Source organism: Bufo bufo, chromosome 6 (assembly GCF_905171765.1).
Source record: "Bufo bufo chromosome 6, aBufBuf1.1, whole genome shotgun sequence".
Taxonomy (NCBI): domain Eukaryota; kingdom Metazoa; phylum Chordata; class Amphibia; order Anura; family Bufonidae; genus Bufo; species Bufo bufo.
The window spans coordinates 263661676-263688642 of record NC_053394.1 but is presented as its reverse complement, the minus strand read 5'-3'; the positions used below and the strand labels follow the sequence as shown (position 1 = coordinate 263688642).

General features: G+C 45.0%; 1 protein-coding gene across 17 annotated transcripts in view; it reads left to right on the top strand.

Moving 5' to 3' along the window:
• The window catches only part of CAMK2G (calcium/calmodulin dependent protein kinase II gamma), a 275469-nt gene that overhangs the window by 118686 nt on the left and 129816 nt on the right, over nucleotides 1-26967 (top strand). For all 17 annotated transcript variants that reach the window (XM_040437117.1, XM_040437118.1, XM_040437119.1 and 14 more), the window contains exon 3: nucleotides 5234-5293. In XM_040437117.1, coding sequence (XP_040293051.1) covers nucleotides 5234-5293 — 60 coding nt within the window. The remainder of the gene's footprint in view (nucleotides 1-5233; nucleotides 5294-26967) is intronic.

Genomic DNA, 26967 nt, shown 5'->3' with positions numbered 1-26967 from the left:
CTTTGACTGCACCCTCTGCACTTTGGGCCGGCAGTGAAAATGTCATCACGACTGCCCATGTCAATCGAAGTTGAGAGGGTGCGGCAGTTGTTGAGAAAACAGAGCCTTCACGTATAATGGCAACGTCCCGGTTGCTCCTTGAGGCTCATTTGCATATATTAAAACTATATTTTTCTCCGCAATGCAGGCACATATGAACATGGGACCAACACAGATGTCTTCAGCTGCCAAGTGCTCATGTAACAGTTCAGCCAGTGTCATAGGTACACAACTGCTGACAGATGCCCTTTAACAATGGGCAGTTGAGTGCTGTGCGGTGGATGTCGGACTGTCCCAACTTTATTATGCTTTTTAGGCCTCATGCACACGACCGTTGTTGTGTTCCCTTCCGCAAAATGGGGTTCCGTTGTTCCGTGATCCGTTTTTGTTTCCGTCTGTCTTCCTTTATTTTTGGAGGATCACCAGACATAAAGGAAAGTAAAAAAAAAATCTAAGACCGGTTTGCCATGCAAATGATAGGAAAAAAACGGACGCGGATGACAATCTTGTGTGCCTCCGTATTTTTTAGCGGTCCCATTGACTTGAATGGGTCCGCAAACCGTTTTCCGCTAAAATAATAGAACAGGTTATTTTTTTGACTGACTGGAACCACGGATCACGGACGCGGATGACAAACGGTGCATTAGCCAAGTTTTCAACGGACCCATTGAAAGTCAATGGGTCCGCAGAAAATCACGAAAAACGGAACAACGGACACGGAATAAAACAACGGTCGTGTGCATGAGGCCTTAGTCTTCTTTCCTCCCAGCTTAGTTTGTCATGCCCCATTTACACCATAATGCGTCATCAGCTTGTACAGGAGTTAATCATTACCGTCGTTACCCGGATGAATTGCTTGTAAACCGTTGTACCCCAGAGCTAAACACAGGTAGTCGGCTTCATGTACATGATGCAACGTAGTGTAACCTTTATATCCGATTAGTAATTTTCTTTGTAACACTTTAATGAAGACTTTAGTTATCTATAAACGTATTTATCCTACACTTCAGCGGCAAATCACTTTTTCTTCTGGATGGCGCAGTTAGAACAGCAGTAGGTTCATTGTCCTTTTTGTCTGGGCTGCCTTGTGCTTAATTGTAGCTTGTAGCTGCTGGGATTGAAAAGATTATTCCTAGCAATTTTCTGTGTCAACTAACCTCTTCCACATAACAAAACGATACTTCTGAGTGGCGGAATGACTTCATATTACCCCACGTCTCTTTCTGGCGATGCGTTTCTTTAGTTGTTATCTTGTGGCCTTTTCACTTATTGGATCAGGTGCTTCTTATAGGAAGAGCCAGGAAATATACGTTTTTGAGTTGTTTCATCATGTAACGTTAACGTTTTTATTTAGCTATTTCTATGAGAAAGCCTGGTGACAACCAGTAGGACCACTGTTACAGCTCTCACAAAGATAGTGACCCAGCATTCCCACACTCCTGAATGGCACGGTGCCTAGTTATGCACTGGTATTTCTGCATAGCTATTAAGGTTTGTAATTCAGGATACTAGGAACCGGTACAGTGTGCTGTCCGCATTTTTTGCGGCCCCATTGAAGAGAATGGGTCCACATCTGACCCACAAAAAATGAGGATTTACCAGAATCGCCTTCCCTCTCCTTCCTTATTCTGGCCATACACATTGAAAACCTGTCTCTAAACACTTATTGAGCCAGCAGCTGTCTCTTTAGACCCCCTACGTACACATGCATCCTTGGCTGGAGCATTTTATGAATTTTTTTTACACCTCTAACTCCACCCAATCTCTACACACCCAATCCTGCCCAGCCCATTTTGTCACCCTACTGGGTAGTTATGCCTCATTAGTGCCACCACTCAGTAAAATGTCCCCTTAGAGCACCTACACAGTAGTTGTGCCCCCCTTAAGGCCCCCAAACAGTAGTTATGTCCCCTTAGTACCCCTCACAATGCTGCTGCTCCCTTACCCCCATACAATGGTGCTGCCCCTTAGTGCCCCCCTTATGTACCCCTGACAATATAGCTGCCCCTGTGCTAAAATAAAAAAGTAATACTCAATCTAGCCCCATTTCCCAAATGACTGGAGCATAATGCGTCATACTCTTCTTTAAGTCAATGGGGTCCGTCACACACCATTAGTTTAAGTTTGGCATCTGTCAATTCCATTAATTTTGATGTTCATGTGTAAGGGTATGTTCTCACAACGGATTTTTAACTGTATCAAAATTTGCCACATATCCCACGGCAGAGACCACTGGTCTCGGTTCGGCATCACTGAATGGGACTAAACCATTGGCAGCCTCCCGCTGCGTCTTTCCGAATGGTCCATGCGGTAGCTGTGCCAAGAATGGACATGTAGATTCTCGCTGCAGTCTGGAAAACCTCATGTGAAAAATCCTATGCTGCTTGAAATGCAGCACGGCCTCCCATTGAAAACAATGTTCCGCGCCAAAAATCTGTCGTGTGAACATACCCTATATGACTAAATTGTCAGCTGCTTAGCTATAATAGCAGTAGTGTCATACAATGGTGCTGGTGCTAATGTATCGCCGTGTGCCATGACCTGTATAAAAGCTTCCTGGCCCGTTACCTTTATCTAGGCATGGGAACACGCTAGCTGACATCATCTTAGAGGATAGAGCCCACAGGACAGTGACAACCCTAAATCCTTTCTCTCTGCGATCGTTATACTGCGTTATATAGAGTGATGGAGCACTGGACTGATGGATCAATATACAGGGGCGGAACGCAATGCTAAGAAGCGAGATATCCACCGACCGCACTGCTATCAGCTGTCAGCAGTCTGGTGTGGTTTATTATATTTAATCTGTTTTACACATGGCCAAGTACTTTTGCTTGCCTTTTGTCCGGTTTGGAAAACACATTTTCAGATGTTCTGTAAGGGCATGCCGAGTTACTAGAGAGGAGCCCCGTATTCAGGACAAAGTGGCTGTAAAGAGTGTCTCTCTGAGGAGGACCTGCCATGTCTGAATAAGGCTACTTTCACACTTGCGGCAGAGGATTCCGGCAGGCAGTTCTGTCACCGGAACTGCCTGCCGGATCCGGCAATACGGACGCAAACTGAGGGTACTTTCACACTAGCGGTTTTCTTTTCCGGCACGGAGTTCAGTCATAGGGGCTCAATACCAGAAAAGAACTGATCAGTTTTATCCTAATGCATTCTGAATGGAGAGCAATCGTTCAGGATGTCTTTAGTTCAGTCACTGAACAGCGTTTTGGACGGAGGAAATACCGCAGCATGCTGAGGTATTATCTCTGTCCAGAATTCTGGAACAGTTGTCGGAATGCCGGATCCGGTATTAATTTTCATTGAAATGTATTAATGCAATGCCGGATCCGTCCTTATATATAATAATATGTAACGGATCCGTTTCTCCGGATGATATCCGGAGAGACGGATCCATTCTTGCAATGCATTTGTAGGACGCATCCGGATCCGTCTACAAATGCTGTCCGTTTGCATGCAGATTGATGGACCCGGCAGGCAGTTCCGGCGACGGAACTGCTTGCCGGATCACTCTGCCGCAAGTGTGAAAGTAGACTGATGGCATTTGTCAGACGGATCAGAAACCTGAGCCGTATGACAGATGCATTGAAATGCCGGATCCGTGTCTCCGGTGTCATCCGGAAAAACGGATCCGGCATTTATTTTTTTCACATTTTTTTCCGGTCTGAGCATGTGCAGACCGCAGTGCCAAATCCGTTTTGCCTGAACACTCGGGGCTGGATCCGGCATTAATGCATTTCAATGGTAAAAAATGCCGGATTTGGCATTCTGGCAAGTGTTCCGGAATTTTCGACTGAGATAAAACAGTAGCATGCTGCGGTATTATCTCAGTCCTGAAAAGTCAAAAAGACTGAACTGAAGACATCCTGATGCATCCTGAACGGATTTCTCTCCATTCAGAATGCATTAGGATAAAACTGATCAGTTCTTTTCCGGTATAGAGCCCCTAGGACGGAACTCTATGCCGGAAAAGATTAACGCTAGTGTGAAAGTACCCCAACATGTACAGCCCACCACCACTGCGCACTGTGTAATTCTTCACTCTTCCTGTGGTGGCACTGCATTGAACGTTCTCTGCTCTACAGATTGTGTTAAGGAATAATTCATATTTTTAGAAGAGCATTTCTGTATCACATTGTTGGTGGCCACACACAGATGGATTACATTTTTACCCAATTTAGATATTAAAGGACTTAAATGTTGATGACCTTTCCTCAAGAAGGGGTGCTGTGTCCTCTCCTTTGGCCTATCATGTAACATCCATTGGTTATATAGGCAGCTCAGTCTTATTCAAGTGTACGGGAACAGTGCTGTAGTTACCAGCTCTGTCCACTACAAAGTAAATGGAGCTGTGTAGTTTTAGTGCGTATTTCCAGAGCCGGATCTCCTGCAAACAGCTGCTGGGTGGGGGTGCCGGGAGTTGGAAGTTCGCTGATCTAATATTGATGAGGTATCCTAAGGCCATCATTATAAAAAGTATAAAAGAAGACCCTTCTAATTTAAACGAAAAGTAAGATTTTTGTTGTTGCCCATAGCTACCTGTCATTTCTTAGACTTCTCTAAAAAAAATAATAAAAAAAAAGGGAAAGTAAGCTGTGATTGGTTGTTGTGGGAATCGCTCTAAGGCAGTTTTGATAAATGAAGATCAATACATTGGGCTTTGCTAGTAGTTTTATGTGAGATAATGGTTTTTGCACTAGAGATGTATCTTCTCATGTGTAGCCAAAGGTTTTCTGGGATTTTTGAGATTCTTGTGTAAGTGCATGAAAGGGTATTACAAAAAACGCAAAAACCCTTAATGTTGTGCCACTCCAGTGCTGTCACTCTGGTCCCTGATCCTGCAGAGGTGACATCATGTACATCACTTACATGACCATGGCATCCAGTCACTGACGTCAGCGGTCAGGGTCCGTACATGTATGACGTCAAAGATTGTCCAGTGATGGTCACAGTAATGATGTATGTAGCGTCATCACTGCAGGACCTGGGATTTAACAGGCTATTGCTGGTTATTTTTTTTATTTTACTCCATTTCATGCCCTTATGCCAGGTAATAAAATCCTGGACAACCCCTTTAAATTGAAAAGTGCATCCAGTTACCATGTGAAAAAATGTTTACAGGAACATTTTTTCTATTGCTTTGCCATGTCTGATTCACCAAACCTCTTTTTTCCTTCCTCTCTTCCAGACCACCAGAAGCTGGAGCGTGAGGCTCGCATTTGCCGACTCCTAAAACATCCCAATATTGGTAAGTTTCACTCCTGTTATATTTATGTGTTGATTTTCTGCTTCCATCAGGGCAGACAAGCTCCGGTTATTGTTAGGGATGACGGGCAGGGGCCGCTGGCTGACAGGTGGGTGACGTGTGATGAAGAGGACTGATGTTCCAATAAATTGAATGTGCTCCTTCAGCTGCTGTATTGATTTGCCAGCTTGGAATACGGCCAAAGCTTTTCTGAAAACTGAAATAGATTTTTAATTAAATGTATAGGGTAGTAAAAAAATAAATAAAAAACAGACGTCTTATGATTTAAGCACCTAGGGAGAATATGAGCTAACGCTCAGGGTCAGTATATAGAGCATCTCCCATTGCTTTTCTAATATGAGGTATATATGATTGTCCAAATCTCTGGCGCTGACATTCCAGCAGATTGAATGGCTCCCACTAAAATAAAATCATCATACTGTTCACATTTCTATTATCCTTTAGGGCAGGGATGCTCATCCTGTGGCCCTCCAGCTGTTGCAAAACTACAACTCCCCGCATGCCCTAATAGCTTTAAGGGCTCTTTCACACTTGCGTCGTTCTGTTCCGGCATAGAGTTCCGTCGTCGGGGCTCTATGCCGTAAGAATCCTAAACAGTTTTATCCATTCAGGATGCATCAGGATGTCTTCAGTTCCGGACCGGAATTTTTTTTGGCCGGAGAAAATACCGCAGCATGCTGCGCTTTTTGCTCCGGCCAAAAATCCTGAACACTTGCCGCAAGGCCGGATCCGGAATTAATGCCCATTGAAAGGCATTAATCCGGATCCGGCCTTAAGCTAAACGTTGTTTCGGCGCATTACCGGATCCGACGTTTAGCTTTTTCTGAATGGTTACCATGGCTGCCAGGACGCTAAAGTCCTGTTTGCCATAGTAAAGTGTAGTGGGGAGCGGGGGAGCAGTATACTTACCGTCCATGCGGCTCCCGGGGCGCTTCAGAGTGACGTCAGGGCGCCCCACGCGCATGGATGACGTGATCGCATGGATCACGTCATCCATGCGCATGGGGAGCTCTGACGTCATTCTGGAGCGCCCCGTGAGCAGCACGGACGATAAGTATACTGCTCCCCCGCTCCCCACTACTACTACAGCAACCAGGACTTTAATAGCGTCCTGGGTGCCATAGTAACACTGAACGCATTTTGAAGACGGATCAGTCTTCAAATGCTTTCAGTTCACTTGCGGTGTTACGGATCCGGCGGGCACTTCCGGCAAATGGAGTATACGACTGATCCGGACAACGCAAGTGTGAAAGAGCCCTAAGCTGTCCAGGCACTCTGGGGGTTGTAGTTTTGCAACAGCTGGAGGGCCGCAGGTTGGGCATCCCTGCTTTACGTCCACACTTGCTCAGCATCCATTATGGATATCACTACAAATTCCACAGCGAATCTGCCTAAGAATCCCCATGTATCACCGCTTTCCTATCATTCCATTGAAAGGGTTAAAAATCGGCTGAAAGAAATGACCTGCTGCAGATTTAAAATCAGTGTCGTGTCATTTTTCATGCGGCTTTTTTTGTGACGTGTGGATGAAATGTTTTCCACGGAGGATTTTCCACCTGCAAATCTGGCATAAAAATGTGCAGCATTTCCGCTATGTGTGAACATACACTTACGATGGAAACCGCCACGCTCAGCCGGATCTGTCACACAATAGACAGCAACCCTGGGGCTGCTAGTTTCTCGCCAGAGGATTGTCATTTTGGAAAAACAGTGCTGCCTGCCCTCCAAACAGACTCTGTGAATAGAGCCCCCTGATATTAGACTTTTATGTTGTCATCTCCTGTTGCCAAAGGTTTGATTTTTGGGAAATTCCTGGGCAATCTGGGCTACAGTCCAGCTTTATGGACCTGCATTGGACTATTGCAGGTATATATTCATAAGGCCTCACGCACGCGACCATATGTATTTTGCGGTCTGCAAAATACGCATCCACATTTTTTGTGGACCCTTTAACTTCAAAGGCTCCGTGGTCCATAGTTTGCGGCCAAGTATAGGACATACGGATGGGGAAAGCACATAGATCATCCATGTGCCTTCCACATCTATATGTCCTGCAAAAATAAAAAATAGGAGCAAGTTATCAAAACTGGTGTAAAGGAAAACTCACCTAGTTGCCCATCACAAGCAGATTCTACTTTTCATTTTCCAAAGGAGCTCTTAAAAACGAAAGGTGGCATCTGATTGGTTGCTATGGACAACTGAACCAGTTCTACTTTAGACAAGTTTTGATAAATCTCCCCCTATGTCTGCAAAATGAGGACCACAGGCCCATTGAATTCAATAGGTCTGCAAAAAAATGCAGATGACACGCAGACTGAACTTGTATTATGCAGATCCGTGTTTTGCAGACCGCAAAACAGACACGGTCGTGTGCATGAGGCCTAACCTGGTAGCTTTGCCATTCAGGATTCTAGGAAAGCTGGTGGCCACCCCTCTGGGGGCTATAATGGTGTCCATATTGGAAGTGAACAGAATAAAGTGTAAAGTGATAGAGGACAATGTTGTTTTTTTTTACGGATGTAGGAGATGCGGGGGAGCGTTTTGCGACAAAAGTGATGTTCCCTCGCTAGCGGTGCATCACTGTAAGCAGTGCGGATGTATAACGGTTGGCACCTCCTATCTGAATGCGGCCTGCACCAGCAGAAGCTCAGGCCTTATCTGTACAATTGGCTGCTCAGGGCGGGGGAGCGGCAAGCACTGGCAGAACATGAGCAAGGGCATGAAATGGGCTGTGTTTGTTTGTACATTCGGCTCTGAAATATATGGATCATCTGGTAGGGACAGAAGGCATGTGGTATGCTAGCTTTGGCATGACATTTTCCAATCCTGTCCACGAGGGTGGGTGATATTTGTGGGATACTAATGCTTTCTGCCAAAATGTTTTCCATTGGCTTTCATGCTGATTGCTTGGATCGCAGACTCAGACGAGACAAGATGCTGTTATATTATGAGTTTATCTTGCTGAGCGTTGGCAACACTCTCAGAATGCTTTTAATCCCTTTAGGGATGACGCATCGCTGGTTTCTCAGGGAGAGGGGGGCCCTTCAAGTCCCATTTATGAAATGCACTGAGAGCTTTGTTGGTTAGTAGTGCAGAGAGATGAATGGTGCAGGCGTGTGTACACTGCGTGCAGAATTATTAGGCAAATGAGTATTTTGACCACATCATCCTCTTTATGCATGTTGTCTTACTCCAAGCTGTATAGGCTCGAAAGCCTACTACCAATTAAGCATATTAGGTGATGTGCATCTCTGTAATGAGAAGGGGTGTGGTCTAATGACATCAACACCCTATATCAGGTGTGCATAATTATTAGGCAACTTCCTTTCCTTTGGCAAAATGGGTCAAAAGAAGGACTTGACAGGCTCAGAAAAGTCAAAAATAGTGAGATATCTTGCAGAGGGATGCAGCACTCTTAAAATTGCAAAGCTTCTGAAGCGTGATCATCGAACAATCAAGCGTTTCATTCAAAATAGTCAACAGGGTCGCAAGAAGCGTGTGGAAAAACCAAGGCGCAAAATAACTGCCCATGAACTGAGAAAAGTCAAGCGTGCAGCTGCCAAGATGCCACTTGCCACCAGTTTGGCCATATTTCAGAGCTGCAACATCACTGGAGTGCCCAAAAGCACAAGGTGTGCAATACTCAGAGACATGGCCAAGGTAAGAAAGGCTGAAAGACGACCACCACTGAACAAGACACACAAGCTGAAACGTCAAGACTGGGCCAAGAAATATCTCAAGATTTTTCTAAGGTTTTATGGACTGATAAAATGAGAGTTAGTCTTGATGGGCCAGATGGATGGGCCCGTGGCTGGATTGGTAAAGGGCAGAGAGCTCCAGTCCGACTCAGACGCCAGCAAGGTGGAGGTGGAGAACTGGTTTGGGCTGGTATCATCAAAGATGAGCTTGTAGGGCCTTTTCGGGTTGAGGATGGAGTCAAGCTCAACTCCCAGTCCTACTGCCAGTTTCTGGAAGACACCTTCTTCAAGCAGTGGTACAGGAAGAAGTCTGCATCCTTCAAGAAAAACATGATTTTCATGCAGGACAATGCTCCATCACACGCGTCCAAGTACTCCACAGCGTGGCTGGCAAGAAAGGGTATAAAAGAAGAAAATCTAATGACATGGCCTCCTTGTTCACCTGATCTGAACCCCATTGAGAACCTGTGGTCCATCATCAAATGTGAGATTTACAAGGAGGGAAAACAGTACACCTCTCTGAACAGTGTCTGGGAGGCTGTGGTTGCTGCTGCACGCAATGTTGATGGTGAACAGATCAAAACACTGACAGAATCCATGGATGGCAGGCTTTTGAGTTTTCTTGCAAAGAAAGGTGGCTATATTGGTCACTGATTTGTTTTTGTTTTTTTTTTGAATGTCAGAAATGTATATTTGTGAATGTTGAGATGTTATATTGGTTTCACTGGTAAAAATAAATAATTGAAATGGGTATATATTTGTTTTTTGTTAAGTTGCCTAATAATTATGCACAGTAATAGTCACCTGCACACACAGATATCCCCCTAAAATAGCTAAAACTAAAAACAAACTAAAAACTACTTCCAAAAATATTCAGCTTTGATATTAATAAGTTTTTTGGGTTCATTGAGAACATGGTTGTTGTTCAATAATAAAATTAATCCTCAAAAATACAACTTGCCTAATAATTCTGCACTCCCTGTATGTATATATATGTATATATATATATATATATATATCTATCTATCCTGCTGAAGAACGTTGGATCTGTCATTACTTTAGTGTTAGGCAGTGAATGGAAAGAGAATTGACCATGGCTGATCATTTCCATCTGATACAGGTTGTCCCATTTATTGAAAAAATAAAAAGGAGGAGCCCCAAATGCTAGAACAACCCCCCCACCCACCTTTTCATTTGCCCACCGATCCACACAGATATTGTGACGGTTATTGTTTACCAGTGAGGCTGTAATATAGGATGTGACTGCTAAGGCTACTGATTGGCTGCAGTGGTCATGTGTGGGGATGGCACATCATCACTAACATATGCTGGATCGGTGGAGGATTAAAAATGTGGGAACAATTTTTGGCATATAGGTACATCGGACGTCTGAGAAGATTTTCATAAGTCTCTGCTTTCTAGGACCTACTGTTCTTGAGAGAGTCACAAAAATGCAAATATGGCACCATCTCACGACCCATATTAGCCATTAGAAGTTCACAGGTCCTTGAGTCTTCACCTCACTGACACACAAAGTTTTACACCACATTTCCAGAACAAATTGGGCGTTTTTCTTCACTGCTATAGGTCACTGTTAAGGGGGTGGGGAACTGTGGAGGTCACTATTAAGGGAACGAGACACTGTGGAGGACACTGTTAAGGCGGCATGGTGCTGTGGAGGTCACTGTTAAGGGGTGCAACACTCTAGAGGTCACTTAAGGGGGTGGGGCCCTGTGAAGGTTACTGTTGAGGAAGCAGGGCCCTGTGAAGGTTACTGTTGAGGAAGCAGGGCCCTGTGGAGGTTACTGTTAAGTTGATGGGGCCCTGTGGTGGTTGCTGTTAAGGGTGTGTGGTGCTGTGGAGGTCACCGTTAAGGAGGAGTAGTGCTATGGTGGTCACTGTTAAGTGGGCAAGGTGCCTGTGGAAGTTACTGTTAAGGGGGCAGGGCCCTGTAGAGGTTACTGATAAGGAGCGGTGGGGCTCTGTGGAGGTCACAATTAAGGGGGCCGGGTGCTGTGGAGATCCCTGTTAAGGGATCGGAGCGCTGTGGAGGTCACTGTTAAGGGGGCAGGGGGCTGTGGAGGTCACTGTTAAGGGGGCAGGGGGCTGTGGAGGTCACTGTTAAGGGGGCAGGGGGCTGTGGAGGTCACTGTTAAGGGGGCAGGGTGCTGTGGAGGTCACTGTTAAGGGGGCAAGGTGCTGTGGACGTCACTGTTAAGGGGGCAAGGTGCTGTGGAGGTCACTGTTAAGGGGGCAAGGTGCTGTGGAGGTCACTGTTAAGGGGGCAAGGTGCTGTGGACGTCACTGTTAAGGGGGCAAGGTGCTGTGGAGGTCACTGTTAAAGGAGCGGAGCGCTGTGGAGGTCACTTATGTGGAGGCCAGTGTGAGGTGCTGTGGAGGTCACAGTTAAGGGTGGGGGGTGCTGTGGAGGTTGCTGTTAAGGGGGAGCGCTGCTGTGGATGTTACAGTTAAAGGGACAGGGCGATGTGTTATTCGCTTTTTTGGCACCTTTGGAACAAATCCAATAAACACACAAACAGACCAACACCTACTCGGGCAACATTGGGTACTTTTTCTAGTTTTATATATAAATTGGTAACAGTAGCCAAAAGTGGTCAACCCCTTTTAAAGGGAACCTGTCACCATGAAAATTAAATGTCACAGGCACCATGGTTTAGAGCAGGATGAGCTGCACAGATTGTTATATAATTTATCTGAAAAGATTTAATATAACTTGTCATTTATTTGTTTAAAGGGGTTCTCCGGTCCAAACCTAATAATTGCTGGCTAAATCTAACCTGTGAAGGGAAGATTAGTGGCCTTATACTTACCTTCCCCAGTGCAGCCAGTTTGGAGATCCACCGCCTGGTCACGTGGTCCCTCTTGATGGATTTTCTATCTTCTGGCCGAAGTCAGTTTTCTCTTCCTGTCTTCTCTTCATTTTTCCAGCAGGAGACGGATTGTCACGTGACGTCACCGCCTCCTGCTGGAGAATGCCGCTGGCTGGCCGTCAGTCTCTGTATCGTACAGGCTCCTGCACAGCGCGATGTAAGCGCTGTGCAGGAGTGACAGCATAGCGATCAGCCACAGAGGCTGATCGCTATGCTGTGCATGTCACATGGGGGACCCGTGGATGGCAAAGGAGCGGGACCCGTGGATGGCAAAGGAGGGGGACCCGTGGATGGCAAAGGAGGGGGACCCGTGGATGGCAAAGGAGGGGGACCCGTGGATGGCAAAGGAGGGGGACCCGTGGATGGCAAAGGAGGGGGACCCGTGGATGGCAAAGGAGGGGGACCCGTGGATGGCAAAGGAGGGGGACCCGTGGATGGCAAAGGAGGGGGACCCGTGGATGGCAAAGGAGGGGGACCCGTGGATGGCAAAGGAGGGGGACCCGTGGATGGCAAACAGAGGCACTAGGGAGCACTGCATGGCATAGTGGGGACACTGTGGATGTCACTGTGTGTATGTCACTGTTATGGTGGTACTGTGGATGTCATTGTTATGGGAGCTGAGTATATGTGATGGGGCTCGTGCACAGAACCGTATCTGTTTTGCGATCTGCAAGTCGCGGATCCACTAAATAAGGTTACTCTGTGTGCGATTCACATTTTTTTTGCAGTCCTATTGAGTTCTATGGGTTTTAGATCTGCATTATGAGGACCAGAATAGGACATGTTCTATCTTTCGCAGAACTGACATACGGATGTGGAAAGCGCCATGGACGTCATCAGTGTGTTAAACACAGGAGTTGTAGTGAGCGTGGCTGCAGACAGAGCAGTGTGGGGGCGTGGCCAGACTCATCCCTGTGCAGTGCAGCCAGGCTTGTGTATCAATAAAGTTATGTATTCAACAAAACAATAAGGGGAGAAAGTAATCAGATCTGCCTGGATAGTCTGATGTCTTCCAGGGTGGAAGGAAAGCTCAGACATGAAAAACAGGTATTGGGGGCATATGTATGCATGGTGAGGGGTGTTAGGAGCATGTAAAAAGAATTTAGATTTTGGGACCGGACAACCTCTTTAAATTCCCATCAGTGATTGACAGCTATCTGTGTATACACACTCAAAGAGAGAAGGCCGTCAATCACTGATAGGACCGCCTCCTTGACTTCAAAGCCCTGAATGAGCAGGAAGTTTTACTGAATCTTTTTCCATAAACCATATATCTGCTCAGCTCCTCCGGCTCTATAACCTGCTGCCTGCAGCTCAGATACCACGTCCAACCTGAGATGTCCTTTAAGAGCTTTTACCTAATATTCATATTGGCTGCTAGAAGCTTCTTGTATTGAGTAATAGCTTTATTCCACCAGATGTGATATTTGCCGTGTATTTAATAGTCTTGTGTTCATTTTTTGTAATCTAGAACCAGCCAGGGACTGCTATCATCTAATTTTACAAGTCGGTATCCTCCACGCACATGGAGCGCGTTGATTGGTTCAGACGGCTGTCAGAATGATACCTACAGTACATATATTTTTCACTCCGCTGTCAAAACAGTTATTACGGATGTCACATTAATACTCTGTCTGCAACAGACAGTTTAATTCACATGCCGGAGTAAAACACACACCTTTTGTCTTCGGTTCTTCATGTCAGTGTAATTATTTGAAACAGTCTCCTTATTTCCTGACTCCTTCACTTAGCGGAGTGTCCTCCCACCAATATTTAAATCAAGTTAGTATAGTGGATTGTTCATCAAACCTGCATTTATTGTTACACGTCTGGACTAGTGTTAAGCGAGGAGTCAGACATGCAGTACTTTTAGTCCGGCGGCCTCTCGCCGTGCATTGCTGTGCTGCGCCGGAGCTCCGCCGACGTCCCCATTATAGTGAATGGGGACTGAGCGAGCGGTCCGGCGGCTCAGCGAAATAGCGGCAGGACGGATCAGACAGTGTGAATAGCCTGTCGGATCCGTCCTGCCGCTAGTGTGAAAGTAGCCTAAGTTCGGCGTCTAAAGTTCGGGTTTGGGTTATTGAAGTATCCCGTTATGGATTCAAAATTCCGTTATGGTCCGTGGTAGCGGAATCCGTAACGGGATACTTCGATAACCCTTAAAGGGGTTTTCTGGCCTTTCAGAAATGACTACAAAGAAAACTGAAATGGTAAAGTAAGAAACACAGACTTACTTTTATAAGTAAGTGGTGTTCCCCCACCACCCATGTGTTGTCCCATGCCGCTTCTTCATTTGCTTTGAGTGGTTGTGGAACCATATATGTAAGCCAGAAATGTGTATAATTGGCTGCCAGTTCCCCGTTAACACCTGTGATAAGCCACACATATGGGACAAGCTGAGAGCTTACTTTTGGCTGTTTCTAGCACTCCCACTCACAGTGAAACCTGCTTTCTTGGTAGCAGTGCAAGTCCGAGAAGATGTGAAAAGAGTTAAAAAACAAAACAAAAAAAAACTGCAGTGGATTTTACTGTACCCGATGTCTGAAGTTGAAGGCCCTTGGCTGCCCCAGTATCGTCAGTGTCAACAGAAGAGCCTGGAATCCTACGTGTCCATAGGACGCAAGATGGTGGTGGTCATGACTTTCCTTGGGCTGTTCCTGAATTCCTCCACTATGTCATGAGCGCTGAACACCGACGTAAAACTTCTGGCACATTTACATATATAGGGGATTCTGCTGCCGGTATCTGTACATGTGCTGGATGTGTCCATTACCATTCAGCGCCAACATCATTGTGGAGGAACGCAGAATCAGCTCATGGAAGCTCCCTCTTGCATCCTATGGTTTCTAGGCTCCTGTGTTGACATTGCCAATACCTGTGCAGTCAGGAGTGGCCAACTTCAGAGATGGAGTGATGGCTTATGCTTGTATGTAAAATATAAAATTTTATGGGCATTCAAAAAATTTACAGTTTTCTTTTTTCACCTTACTGGAGTGCTGCTCTATTTTCTATTTTTTTCATTATCTTCACAGGGAGGATTACAGTGACAGGTAACACACGCGCACACACACACACACACATATGCATATGCCACAGGATCACACCACTGACAACAGGCGATGGTCACTGCTCGCCTTCTTCCCCTTCCCGGCAAATTGACCTCTTCATAGGTTGCAGAACACTCTCTAGTAGAAGTCAAGTTATCTCTGCAGGATGCTATGGTCCATGTGGCTGCTGTAAAGAATTTCTCTGAACGCTGTTAGCAGCAACTTAGGCAAGATGACCACCAACACAATCCTGCAGAGGTCTGGAAAGGGTTAAAGAAAGACAAAACCTGGAAACCAGTGAAATACAATTTAGTAAAAAAATATATTCTGATATACATTTGCCTGTCGGATGGGCACTCTTTTTTTTAAGCATTCTTTGCGTTATGCCAGCATATATGCTGAGTGTACATACCAAACGCATTATGAACATCGCGGATCCACAAAATATGTCTACCATGTTGGGTCAGTGGTCTGCATTTTGCGGCCAAGTATAAGACATGTTCTATCTTTTTGAGAAACACACCTATGGATGTGGAAAGCACATGGCCCATGCAGACCAATATGGAGACCACGGACCCTTTGAAGTCAATGGGTCTGCAATAATAAATGTGGACGGCACATGGAACACATCTGTATTCTGCATATCCACGGTTTGTGGATAGCAAAACAAACACGTTCATGTGCATGAGGCCTAAAGGTCCTTTTACACAGACCACAGAGAGTGTTTGTTCCTGAGCATCAGATCTGCTGCACAGAAACAATGATTTTTGTGCCAACAAAATGAAAGGATCATCCGATTAGGCCCCATTCACACTTTGTGAGCTCTAAATGAGAGTTTGCTTGTTCATTGGGTGATCAAGGTCCTTTTACATGGACCAATATATCAGGCGATTATCAGGAATGAGTTAAACGTTCCTCATAATTGCCTGATTGTTAGTGGACATGGGGGCTGCGTTTGCATGCAGCAATCGCCTCCATTGTATGGGGGCAAGCATTTTGCTACAGTAATCTCTTATCCCATAGAAAATCATTGTTTCTAGGCATCAGATCGCTGTTTAGATAGTACACTATGCTGCAGAGAAATGATGTTTTTTGGTGCTCGTGGCACCTTTTACACAGGCCAATTATCGTGAACAAGCTTTTCTACAAAAGCTTATTCCTAATAACTCTCCTGATTATCGGTCCATGGACCTTCACATAGCTATTGCTGAATGAAATGATAGAGGTATGGAGCAATGAAAGCTGAAAAATAATGAAAAATACAGTAAATTTTTTTTTACAAAAGCTGAAAAAAGTTCCAAAAAAGGGTGACGTTGACATATCACACCATATCATGTAGTTAGAAAATTGCACTGTGCTTCACAGATCTCGTCAGGCACTTTAAGCTTTGCTCATGGTGTCTGATGGCCCGGGCTTTCCGGCAGTAAATACAGAACAGCATAACATTTGTATACTTCACGATGAGATCTGAAATGAGATGTTTGCCATATTTTTATTGGAATGGAATATAACAAACCTACACTGGAGAGAGCATATTTGATCTTCACGTAGATTTGTATCAAAGCAGCTTTCATCATCAAAGGGCTATTTCATTTAATTTAGCTGGGGAGCACATTGCAGATATAGAAATGAAGTATGGAGTGAGGATCTGCTGCTGAATCACTATTATAGAGTAATTACATAAAAACAAGACACGTAAAATATGCTTCGCTCTGGAATCACAGGTGGTTTATACAGGGAGTGCAGAATTATTAGGCAAATTAGTATTTTGACCACATCATCCTCTTTATGCATGTTGTCTTACTCCAAGCTGTATAGGCTCGAAAGCCTACTACCAATTAAGCATATTAGGTGATGTGCATCTCTGTAATGAGAAGGGGTGTGGTCTAATGACATCAACACCCTATATCAGGTGTGCATAATTATTAGGCAACTTCCTTTCCTTTGGCAAAATGGGTCAAAAGAAGGACTTGACAGGCTCAGAAAAGTCAAAAATAGTGAGATATCTTGCAGAGGGATGCAGCACTCTTAAAATTGCAAAGCTTCTGAAGCGTGATCATCGAACAATCAAGCGTTTCATTCAAAATAGTCAACAGGGTCGCAAGAAGAGTGTGGAAAAACCAAGGCGCAAAATAACTGCCCATGAACTGAGAAAAGTCAAGCGTGCAGCTGCCAAGATGCCACTTGCCACCAGTTTGGCCATATTTCAGAGCTGCAACATCACTGGAGTGCCCAAAAGCACAAGGTGTGCAATACTCAGAGACATGGCCAAGGTAAGAAAGGCTGAAAGACGACCACCACTGAACAAGACACACAAGCTGAAACGTCAAGACTGGGCCAAGAAATATCTCAAGACTGATTTTTCTAAGGTTTTATGGACTGATGAAATGCGAGTGAGTCTTGATGGGCCAGATGGATGGGCCCGTGGCTGGATTGGTAAAGGGCAGAGAGCTCCAGTCCGACTCAGACGCCAGCAAGGTGGAGGTGGAGCACTGGTTTGGGCTGGTATCATCAAAGATGAGCTTGTGGGGCCTTTTCGGGTTGAGGATGGAGTCAAGCTCAACTCCCAGTCCTACTGCCAGTTTCTGGAAGACACCTTCTTCAAGCAGTGGTACAGGAAGAAGTCTGCATCCTTCAAGAAAAACATGATTTTCATGCAGTACAATGCTCCATCACACGCGTCCAAGTACTCCACAGCGTGGCTGGCAAGAAAGGGTATAAAAGAAGAAAATCTAATGACATGGCCTCCTTGTTCACCTGATCTGAACCCCATTGAGAACCTGAGGTCCATCATCAAATGTGAGATTTACAAGGAGGGAAAACAGTACACCTCTCTGAACAGTGTCTGGAAGGCTGTGGTTGCTGCTGCACGCAATGTTGATGGTGAACAGATCAAAACACTGACAGAATCCATGGATGGCAGGCTTTTGAGTGTCCTTGCAAAGAAAGGTGGCTATATTGGTCACTGATTTGTTTTTGTTTTGTTTTTGAATGTCAGAAATGTATATTTGTGAATGTTGAGATGTTATATTGGTTTCACTGGTAAAAATAAATAATTGAAATGGGTATATATTTGTTTTTTGTTAAGTTGCCTAATAATTATGCACAGTAATAGTCACCAGCACACACAGATATCTCCCTAAAATAGCTAAAACTAAAAACAAACTAAAAACTACTTCCAAAAATATTCAGCTTTGATATTAATGAGTTTTTTGGGTTCATTGAGAACATGGTTGTTAATAATAAAATTAATCCTCAAAAATACAACTTGCCTAATAATTCTGCACTCCCTGTAGAGTGCATTAGTCCCATCTTGTTCTGTTAGAAAATATAAGTCCCAGATGTTCATAGACCACCTAGAACCACTGGTATTGGGCGGAGGCTACACTTTTGGCCACCATGCAAGTCGAGGTAAAATCATGGCATTTTTCCCATAAGGAAACATTCAAGTTCTGGTAATGCCACCATTCAATAGCAACCCGGAAGCGCCCAAAGGTTTCCTTAGCCTGCCATAGCCCCTCATCGAATCTTTAACTACAGCACCTGACAGTATCTGAAAAAAATCCAACATAGATCAGCCTTTTAACAGATACCTGCCATTGGCCGACATATGTCTTACATGTTCCTGTCACAACGAGGTGCCAGTGGTCAGCAGACAATGTCTGGAATCGCCCTTTTCAGCCATCCAAAATATGTAATGTATGGCCAGCTTAAGGGGTTTGCATATCTTTGGAAAAATCTAAGGGATGGAGAATATGGAGTTTTGGGTGCTCGTAGGATTTTGTCTTTCACCGACTTCCTGTTAAAGGGGTTGTGCATGTTTGGAAGGGGTGGGGGGTGTTTGATAAACTCCCCCCTACTGGGAAGACCTGCAAAAGGACACATACTTACTTGCTTCCCGTCTCCTGTGCTCTCCGGCCTTAGCTGCTTTGCTTCTGTCCCTGAATGTAAACTTCTGGTTTGACGCTGCTGCAGCCAATTTATGGCCACAGTGATGACCTGCTCCCCTTGCGTCATGTGAAATGGACACTAGATGGTCACAGGAAGTTTACATTTTTACATTGAGTGACCCGAATGGAGCAACAGATTCCGGAGAGGAAAGGTTCCAGGAGACAGTGTTGGGAAACAGGTAAGTATGCTTCCCTTCGCAGGTCTCCCCAGTACAGTGTTTTATGTAAATTACATTTCCCTCTTTGGTAGCGCCCCCTGCTGTTAATTCTTCTCGTCCACTTTCTCCTGCCTTCACAGGAGGACTAACATCTTCAGTAGCTTCCCTGCTCCCTTCCCATCCCCTCAATGCAGGCATTTTGTTCTTATAGTTTAGCAGGTGAAGAAATCCAGACACTTTTTATTCAATTATCCCCTTCTAAATTCATAGAAATATATAGCTACTGTATATCTCACGCTAAAATAAAATAAATAAAAGGGAAGGAGAGTGAGGAAGGAAATTGGTGGTGGGGGGGGGATTACATACCATATGTGTCTCTGGGGCCATAAGTGAGACTATTTTCTATGCAGGGGAGAGTTAACGAGCTAATTGCAATGTATACTAGGAGATGCAGGTGCTTAATGAGCTACTACCCACGCATGGAAAGGAAAGAACGTCCTTCAAGTATGGAAGTAAAAAAACAAACAGATTTAAATGTGTGGGATAGCCCTTTTAACCATCAACAGCACGGGATTCTGCTCTTTAGATTTCACATTAGATACGATTTTATGAGTTGACTCTTGTGTAAACACCTTTTAATGCATCGTTCCAGTTTAAAATGGCCGCATGCATTGGACTAGGGATGGATGAACCTGCCAATTTAGGTGGGAACAGTTGACCTTCCAATGTGTATAGGATGTTCAGCTGATGTTTGGCTGATTCCGGGGGAGAAGCAGAGGGTTTGATTTAGGGGATTTGAATTTCAACAGGCTGATCCTTTGTTTTCAATTTAGGTAAGTTGCCACCATAGGTGTCTGGCAGCAACTTCTTTCCCTCTTCTTACTGAGAACACAAACACGTATGTGCACACGTGCATGTGTATGAAGGAGTAGCTATGGGCTGAATATCCACCTTTAACCATTCTTTTATCACCTTTGGACAGTATAAAGACTACTTACATACTTAATGGGCACTGTGCATAAAGACCAGAAAGCGACAATTCTCCAATCTTAGAGATCATGTGATTGCTGGGGTCAGGTATCTGCACGAGATGCTGGATCTTAGCAGACCCCAGATCAGCTCTGTAGTTATGCTGTACAGCCCTATACAACCTCTATAGGGATTGTATTAAATGTCACCCAAAGGTCTTTTGTGACCTAATGGGGGTGGGGCACAATGTGTAAAATAAAGAAAAATATAAAATAAAACAAAATAGAAATATAAATGAAAAAATAATTTGAAACGTCAACCCACTGCACTTTTAACCCCACCCTGGAGATCAATAACCCATACATTCCATATATAAAAAATGCAAAAGGAGACATAGTTCAGAAAAATATTTTACTTGCATGTTGTGCTATTAAAATAATTTAAGAAATGTACAAAATAAACTATTTCACCCTTTTTTTTTATATATTTTTCTGTTTTATAAAAAATAAAACACAAAATTAAAAATTACATAAAAATAAAACCCATCTATCACAGAATTTTTTTTTGTCAAAATTATTTACATAACTGAACAGGAAAAAAAAGTTATGGCTTTCAAAGGCACATGTACTGAAAAAAAGAGAATGTGCCCGGTCAGGAAGGGAGGTAAACGGTCCAGTCTTTAATTGGTTAAAGTTCCAACTGGTTAGTCAGGTGGGTCAGGATTCAGTTCGGATGCTATGCGTTTGCTACATGCATCACATCTTGACGGAAAACATTCTCGTGTGAAAGAACCTGAAGGCCTGTGTCAGCAGTCTGGTAACTGGGTAGAGATTGCCATATATGACTCCTCTGAAGAGCAATTGTGAGAAAACAAGAGAAGAGGTGCTTGGTTTTGCAGAGAATTACCTCTCTTCCTTAAGCCTGTCCAAGACAATTATACATTCTAGCCATCTGCCACACCATGGGTTGTTATCCTATTATCTACATATCTATGACCTGTGTCTGCTGCACTATGGATTGTTACCTTGTTATCTACATATCTGCAACCTGTATTGATTCGCAAGACTGTCAAGAAGTCTTGATGAAGAGAAACACTTGAGGATAGCGTGCAGGCTGCACAGATATATATGCCATGCATGAAGACATATATTTTGGTTGAGAGCAATGAGTAGGTTTGGTAAAAGTGCAGTCTTACTCCAAATGGTTTATGCCATAAATCATATATTAATAAGCTCAATCCTTGTGCCCCCGTTCTCTCTTGGGTGACATTCATAGGCTACATTAACCACCCTTGGTCAGCAACAGCTGTAGTGCTATGGGATTATCGAATTAAAGTCCATAGAGGGAAAAAATACGTTATGAATGTCATGGGCTTTATACTTTGTCCTTCATTGATAATCTGGATTTTTAGATTTATAAACTTGCAACATTTTGTACATTATGGTTGGGTTGTAAAATCTGGAAAGTTGCAGAATTGGTCATTGCGAGAAAGTGTTTTTTGGGAATGTCAAGGCCGCCCCCTTCATTGTTTACCATGCATGGCTACATACATTTTATAGTGGCTGTGCTCAGGGGCATAACTAGAAATGACTGGGCCCCATAGCAAATTTTTGAATGGGCACCCCCCCAGCAACTTTTCCACAACCGCCACTCCTGCGGCTAGTCAAGATCACTCTCTCAGCCCAGGCCTGGCAGCCGCTCCATCCAATTTTCTTCACCTATATACTGTATGTTGTGTCACTGCTTGCCAGGATTTGGATCCCCTTCATTCGGATAAGGCCTCATGCACACGACCGTTGTGTGTGGCCGTTGTTCCGTTTTCCGTGATTTTCTGCGGACCCATTGACTTTCAATGGGTCAGTTGAAAACTCAGTAAATGCACCGTTGTTCATCCGCGGCCGTGATCCGTGTTTCCTGTCCGTCAAAAAAATATGACCTGTCCTATATTTTTGACGGACAACGGTTCATGGACCCATTCAAGTCAATGGGTCTGTGAAAAAACACGGATGCACACAAGATTGGCATCCGCATCCGTGGCCGTAGGCTACTTTCACACAGACGGATCGCAGATCCGTCTGCATAAAAGCTTTTTCAGAGCTGAGTTTTCACTTTGTTAAAACTCAGATCCGACAGTATATTCGAACACAGAGGCGTTCCCATAGTGATGGGGACGCTTCAAGTTAGAATATACTACGAACTGTGTACATGACTGTCCCCTGCTGCCTGGCAGCACCCAATCTCTTACAGGGGTCTGTGATCCGCACAATTAACCCCTCAGGTGCCGGACCTGAGGGGTTAATTGTGCGTATCATAGACCCCTGTAAGAGATCAGGTGCTGCCAGGCAGGAGGGGGCACACCCCCCTCCCTCCCCAGTTTTAAATTCATTGGTGGCCAGTGGGCCCCCCCTCCCTCCCCTGTATTACTGTACATTCATTGGTGGCCAGTGGACCCCCCTCCCTCTCCTGTATTACTGTACATTCATTGGTGGCCAGTGGGCCCCCCCTCCCTCCCCTGTATTACTGTGCATTCATTGGTGCCCAGTGGGCCCCCCCTCCCTCCCCTGTATTACTGTGCATTCATTGGTGGCCAGTGGGCCCCCCCTCCCTCCCCTGTATTACTGTGCATTCATTGGTGGCCAGTGGGCCCCCCTCCCTCCCCTGTATTACTGTGCATTCATTGGTGGCCAGTGCGGCCCCCCCTCCCTCCCCCTCCTAATTAAAATCCCCCCCATCATTGGTGGCAGCGGAGAGTTCTGATCGGAGTCCCAGTTTAATCGCTGGGGCTCCGATCGGTAACCATGGCATCCAGGACGCTACTGCAGTCCTGGTTGCCATGGTTACTTAGCAATTTTTAGAAGCATTATACTTACCTGCAATGTCTGTGACCGGCCGGGCGCTCCTCCTACTGGTAAGTGACAGGTCTGTGCTATAAGCAATGCGCCGCACAGACCTTTCACTTACCAGTAGGAGGAGCGCCCGGCCGGTCACAGACAGCGAAGGTAAGTATAATGCTTCTAAAATTGCTAAGTAACCATGGAAACCAGGACTGCAGTAGCGTCCTGGTTGCCATGGTTACCGATCGGAGTCCCAGCGATTAAACTGGGACTCCGATCAGAACTCTCCGCTGCCACCAATGATGGGGGGGAGGGGGGAACTTTCATTGGTGGCCAGTGGGCCCCCCCTCCCTCCCCCTCCTAATTAATGTACAGTAATACAGGGGAGGGAGGGGGGCCACTGGCCACCAATGAATGTACAGTAATACAGGGGAGGGAGGGGGCGCCCACTGGCCACCAATTAATGTACAGTAATACAGGGGAGGGAGGGGGGACCCATTGGCCACCAATGAATGTACAGTAATACAGGGGAGGGAGGGGGCCCACTGGCCACCAATGAATTTTAAACTGGGGAGGTAGGGGGGTGTGCCCCCTCCTGCCTGGCAGCACCTGATCTCTTACAGGGGGCTATTATACGCACAATTACCCCTCAGGCCCGGCACCTGAGGGGTTAATTGTGCGGATCACAGCCCCCTGTAAGAGGTCGGGTGCTGCCAGGCAGCAGGGGGCAGTCATGTACACAGTTCGTAGGATATTCTAACTTGAAGCGTCCCCATCACTATGGGAACGCCTCTGTGTTAGAATATACTGTCGGATCTGAGTTTCACGATCTAACTCAAATCCGATGGTATATTCTAACATAGAGGCGTTCCCATGGTGATGGGGACGCTTCAAGTTAAAATATACTATCGGATTGGAGAAAACTCCGATCCGATGGTATAATAGGGACTCCTGACTTTACATTGAAAGTCAATGGGGGACGGATCCATTTGCAATTGCACCATATTGTGTCAACGTCAAACGGATCCTTCCCCATTGACTTGCATTGTAAGTCAGGACGGATCCGTTTGGCTCCGCACGGCCAGGCGGACACCAAAACGACTTTTCTAAATGTCCGTGGATCCTCCAAAAATCAAGGAAGACCCACGGAAGAAAAAACAGACACGGATCACGGACCTACGGACCCCGTTTTTGCGGACTGCAAAAACAAAAACGGTCGTGTGCATGAAGCCTAAGGATGATCCTTGTGATAGGCCCTCAATATTCCAAAAAAGCCCTTCAAGTTAAGCTTTCTGGTTTTTCATCATTAAAAGGGGAAATCTATATTAGGAAGTGTTTATGGATCAGGGGTACCCTCGCACTGACATGGCTTAATAAAGGGAGTGTGCCCGAAACATTGTCACATGTCTGTTTTGGAGCCTCAATAAAGTTCTGTGCACTGCATTAACAACAGGTCTGCTGTATATTTTAGAGTTTTGCCATCAATGCCCACTGGGTACTGGCACTGTTACAGCAAGGTTAGAATTATATAAAACGTATCTGGTAAAGCTACATCTTGGCCAGGAAAGCCGTTGCGCAACCAAGGTTCGTTGTGTAGTAGAACTGAATAGGGTCACAGTACGACTTGCAAGCTGTTGCGACCATGACCCCAGGATCACAGAAAAATCTGGCTGTGTGCTATCCGCATCTTTTGTAGCCCCATTGAAGTGAGTGGGTACGCATCCGACCCACAAATGCGGATCTGATGTGGACTAAAAATACATTTGTGTGCGTGAGCCCTTATACTGCTCCACCTAGGTTTCCTGCACACGGTACAGATTTATGTGCAGAAAATCCACAATAAATCTGCACCAAAACTGCACAAAAAAGCACATAAATCCTCACTATTTATCGTGTTTTTTGTGTGGTTTGATGCCGATTTTTTGCAGATCTCACCCTTCCATTCAATAGGGGGAATTCCGCGCAAAAAAAAACCCCTACAACAATTAACATGCTGCAGATTTTAAAATCCTCGCCGAAGCTCCGTTATCGCATCTAAGAAGAAAAAAATAAAAGCAAAGTTTACATGAGATTTGTCACTTGAATGGGTCCGCAATCACAGAGATGCATAACGGAAGCACGGATCGGAACCTCACGGAAGCACTACGGAGTGCTTCCCTGGTGTTTCTGTCCGTGCGTCCGCACTGCAAAAAAATAGAACTTGTTCTATTTTTTTTGTGGTGCAGATGGATCACGGACCCATTTAAGTTGAACGGGTCTCGATCCGTCCCGGCTGCTGCACGGACGTTGCCCGTGCATTGGGGACCGCAAATTGTGGTCCCCAATGCACGGAACGGACCCACAACACCCGTGCGCAAGAGGCCTTATACAGAGTTAAACGTGCCTGAGCGAGGGGAGCCTACAGGTTTGTTCTACTTACATGTTAAAGGGTATACCCAGGCCAATAGTATTTACAAAAGGAGATGCAATGTCTATCCCCTATGAATGCAGTTTGCAAGCTTTGGTCCACGTGAATATATATACCCAAAAGCTAAAGTTTGTGAGGGCGTCTTTGAGATGATATGATTTAAGACATCTGAACACACGTTCTATTACTTATGCTTTATCATTAAGGTTGTTATATAATTACGGTGCAGTTGACCTGTAATTACATCTTCACACACTTAAAGTAACAATTATTTGGCAATTTATTATCTCTGCTGCCATGATCTGTCACCGTTCGGTTGGCAAATTATCACAAGTTAAAAAAAGCAATGCTGTAATATTATGTAAAGATGTGAAAAAAATCGAGTGAGCCAGGATGTATAAAAGAGGGGCATACAAGAATGGATAATGGTAGGTTCACAGATTTAAAATGGTGTAAGGAAAGGAGTTTGAGTAGTGAAGGTAGGTCCATGCTCTACATAGGTCAGGGGTCCGACTCCTGGCACCCCGCCAATCAGCTGACTGAAGAGACCACAGCGCTCACTGTTTATCTGTTCACCTTCGGCATTGCAGCGGAGAGCAGATGTAATTACAGCTCCTCCGTCCCATTCATTTGAATGGGACGGAGCAATTATATTTACATTCCATTATGTTCAAGAGCTGTAATCACACTGCTCACCAGTCCAGTGTCAATGGCGAGCAGGCAAACGGTGAAGAGAACGCTGTGGTCTCTTTAAACAGATGATCGTGGGGGTGCAGTGAGTGTGCTGAGGGATAGGTCATCAATATCGGAAACTGGACAACCCTTTAAAAGAGACCAGCTGTGTATGGAGACTTATTGACAATGGTCCATGGGAACATGTTATGGAAAGAGGTTATCTCCCAAAGAAAGAGGACCATCTCGCTAGCACCACCTTTTGAAAGTGGCTCATTTGAGTCAAAGTCCGACTTAGGGCTCATGCACAGGACTGTATGTATTTTGTGGTCCGCAAAACACGGATCCGCAAAAAACAACAAAAAAAACAACCCGATGACATCCATGTGATGTTTGTGTTGTATCCGTTTCTTTTTTTGGGGATCCATTGTAACAATCAATGTCCTTGTCCATAAAACGGACAAGAATAGGACATGTTCTATTTTTTTGTGGAACGGACTTGCAGACATATGAAAACAGAGTGCACGTGGAGTAATTTCCTTTTTTTTTTTGCAGACTCATTGAAGTGAATGGTTCCGCATACAGGCTGCAAAAAAAACAGAACGTGTACATGAGCCCTTAGTCATAGACTAAGCCCCGACTGTTGTGTGTTTTGCGGTCAGCAAATGGCGGAACCGCAAAACACGGATGGCGTCTGTGTGCGTTCATCAATTTGCGGAACAGCACGGACAGCCATTGATATAACTGCCTATTTTTGTCTGCAAAACGGACAAGAATAGGACAGGTTATATTTTTTTTTGCAGACCACGGAATGGAACAATGGATGCGGACAGCACACGGAGTGCTGTCCGCATCTTTTGCAGCCCCATTAAAGTAAATGGGTCTACATCCAAGCCGTAAAAACTGCGGCTCAGATGTGGCCCAAAACAACGTTCGTGTGCATGAGGCCTTATACTGATCAGAGTTGATCCATTTTCAGATTAGGGTACTTTCACACAAGCGTTTTTGTTTTCCGGTATTGAGTTCCGTC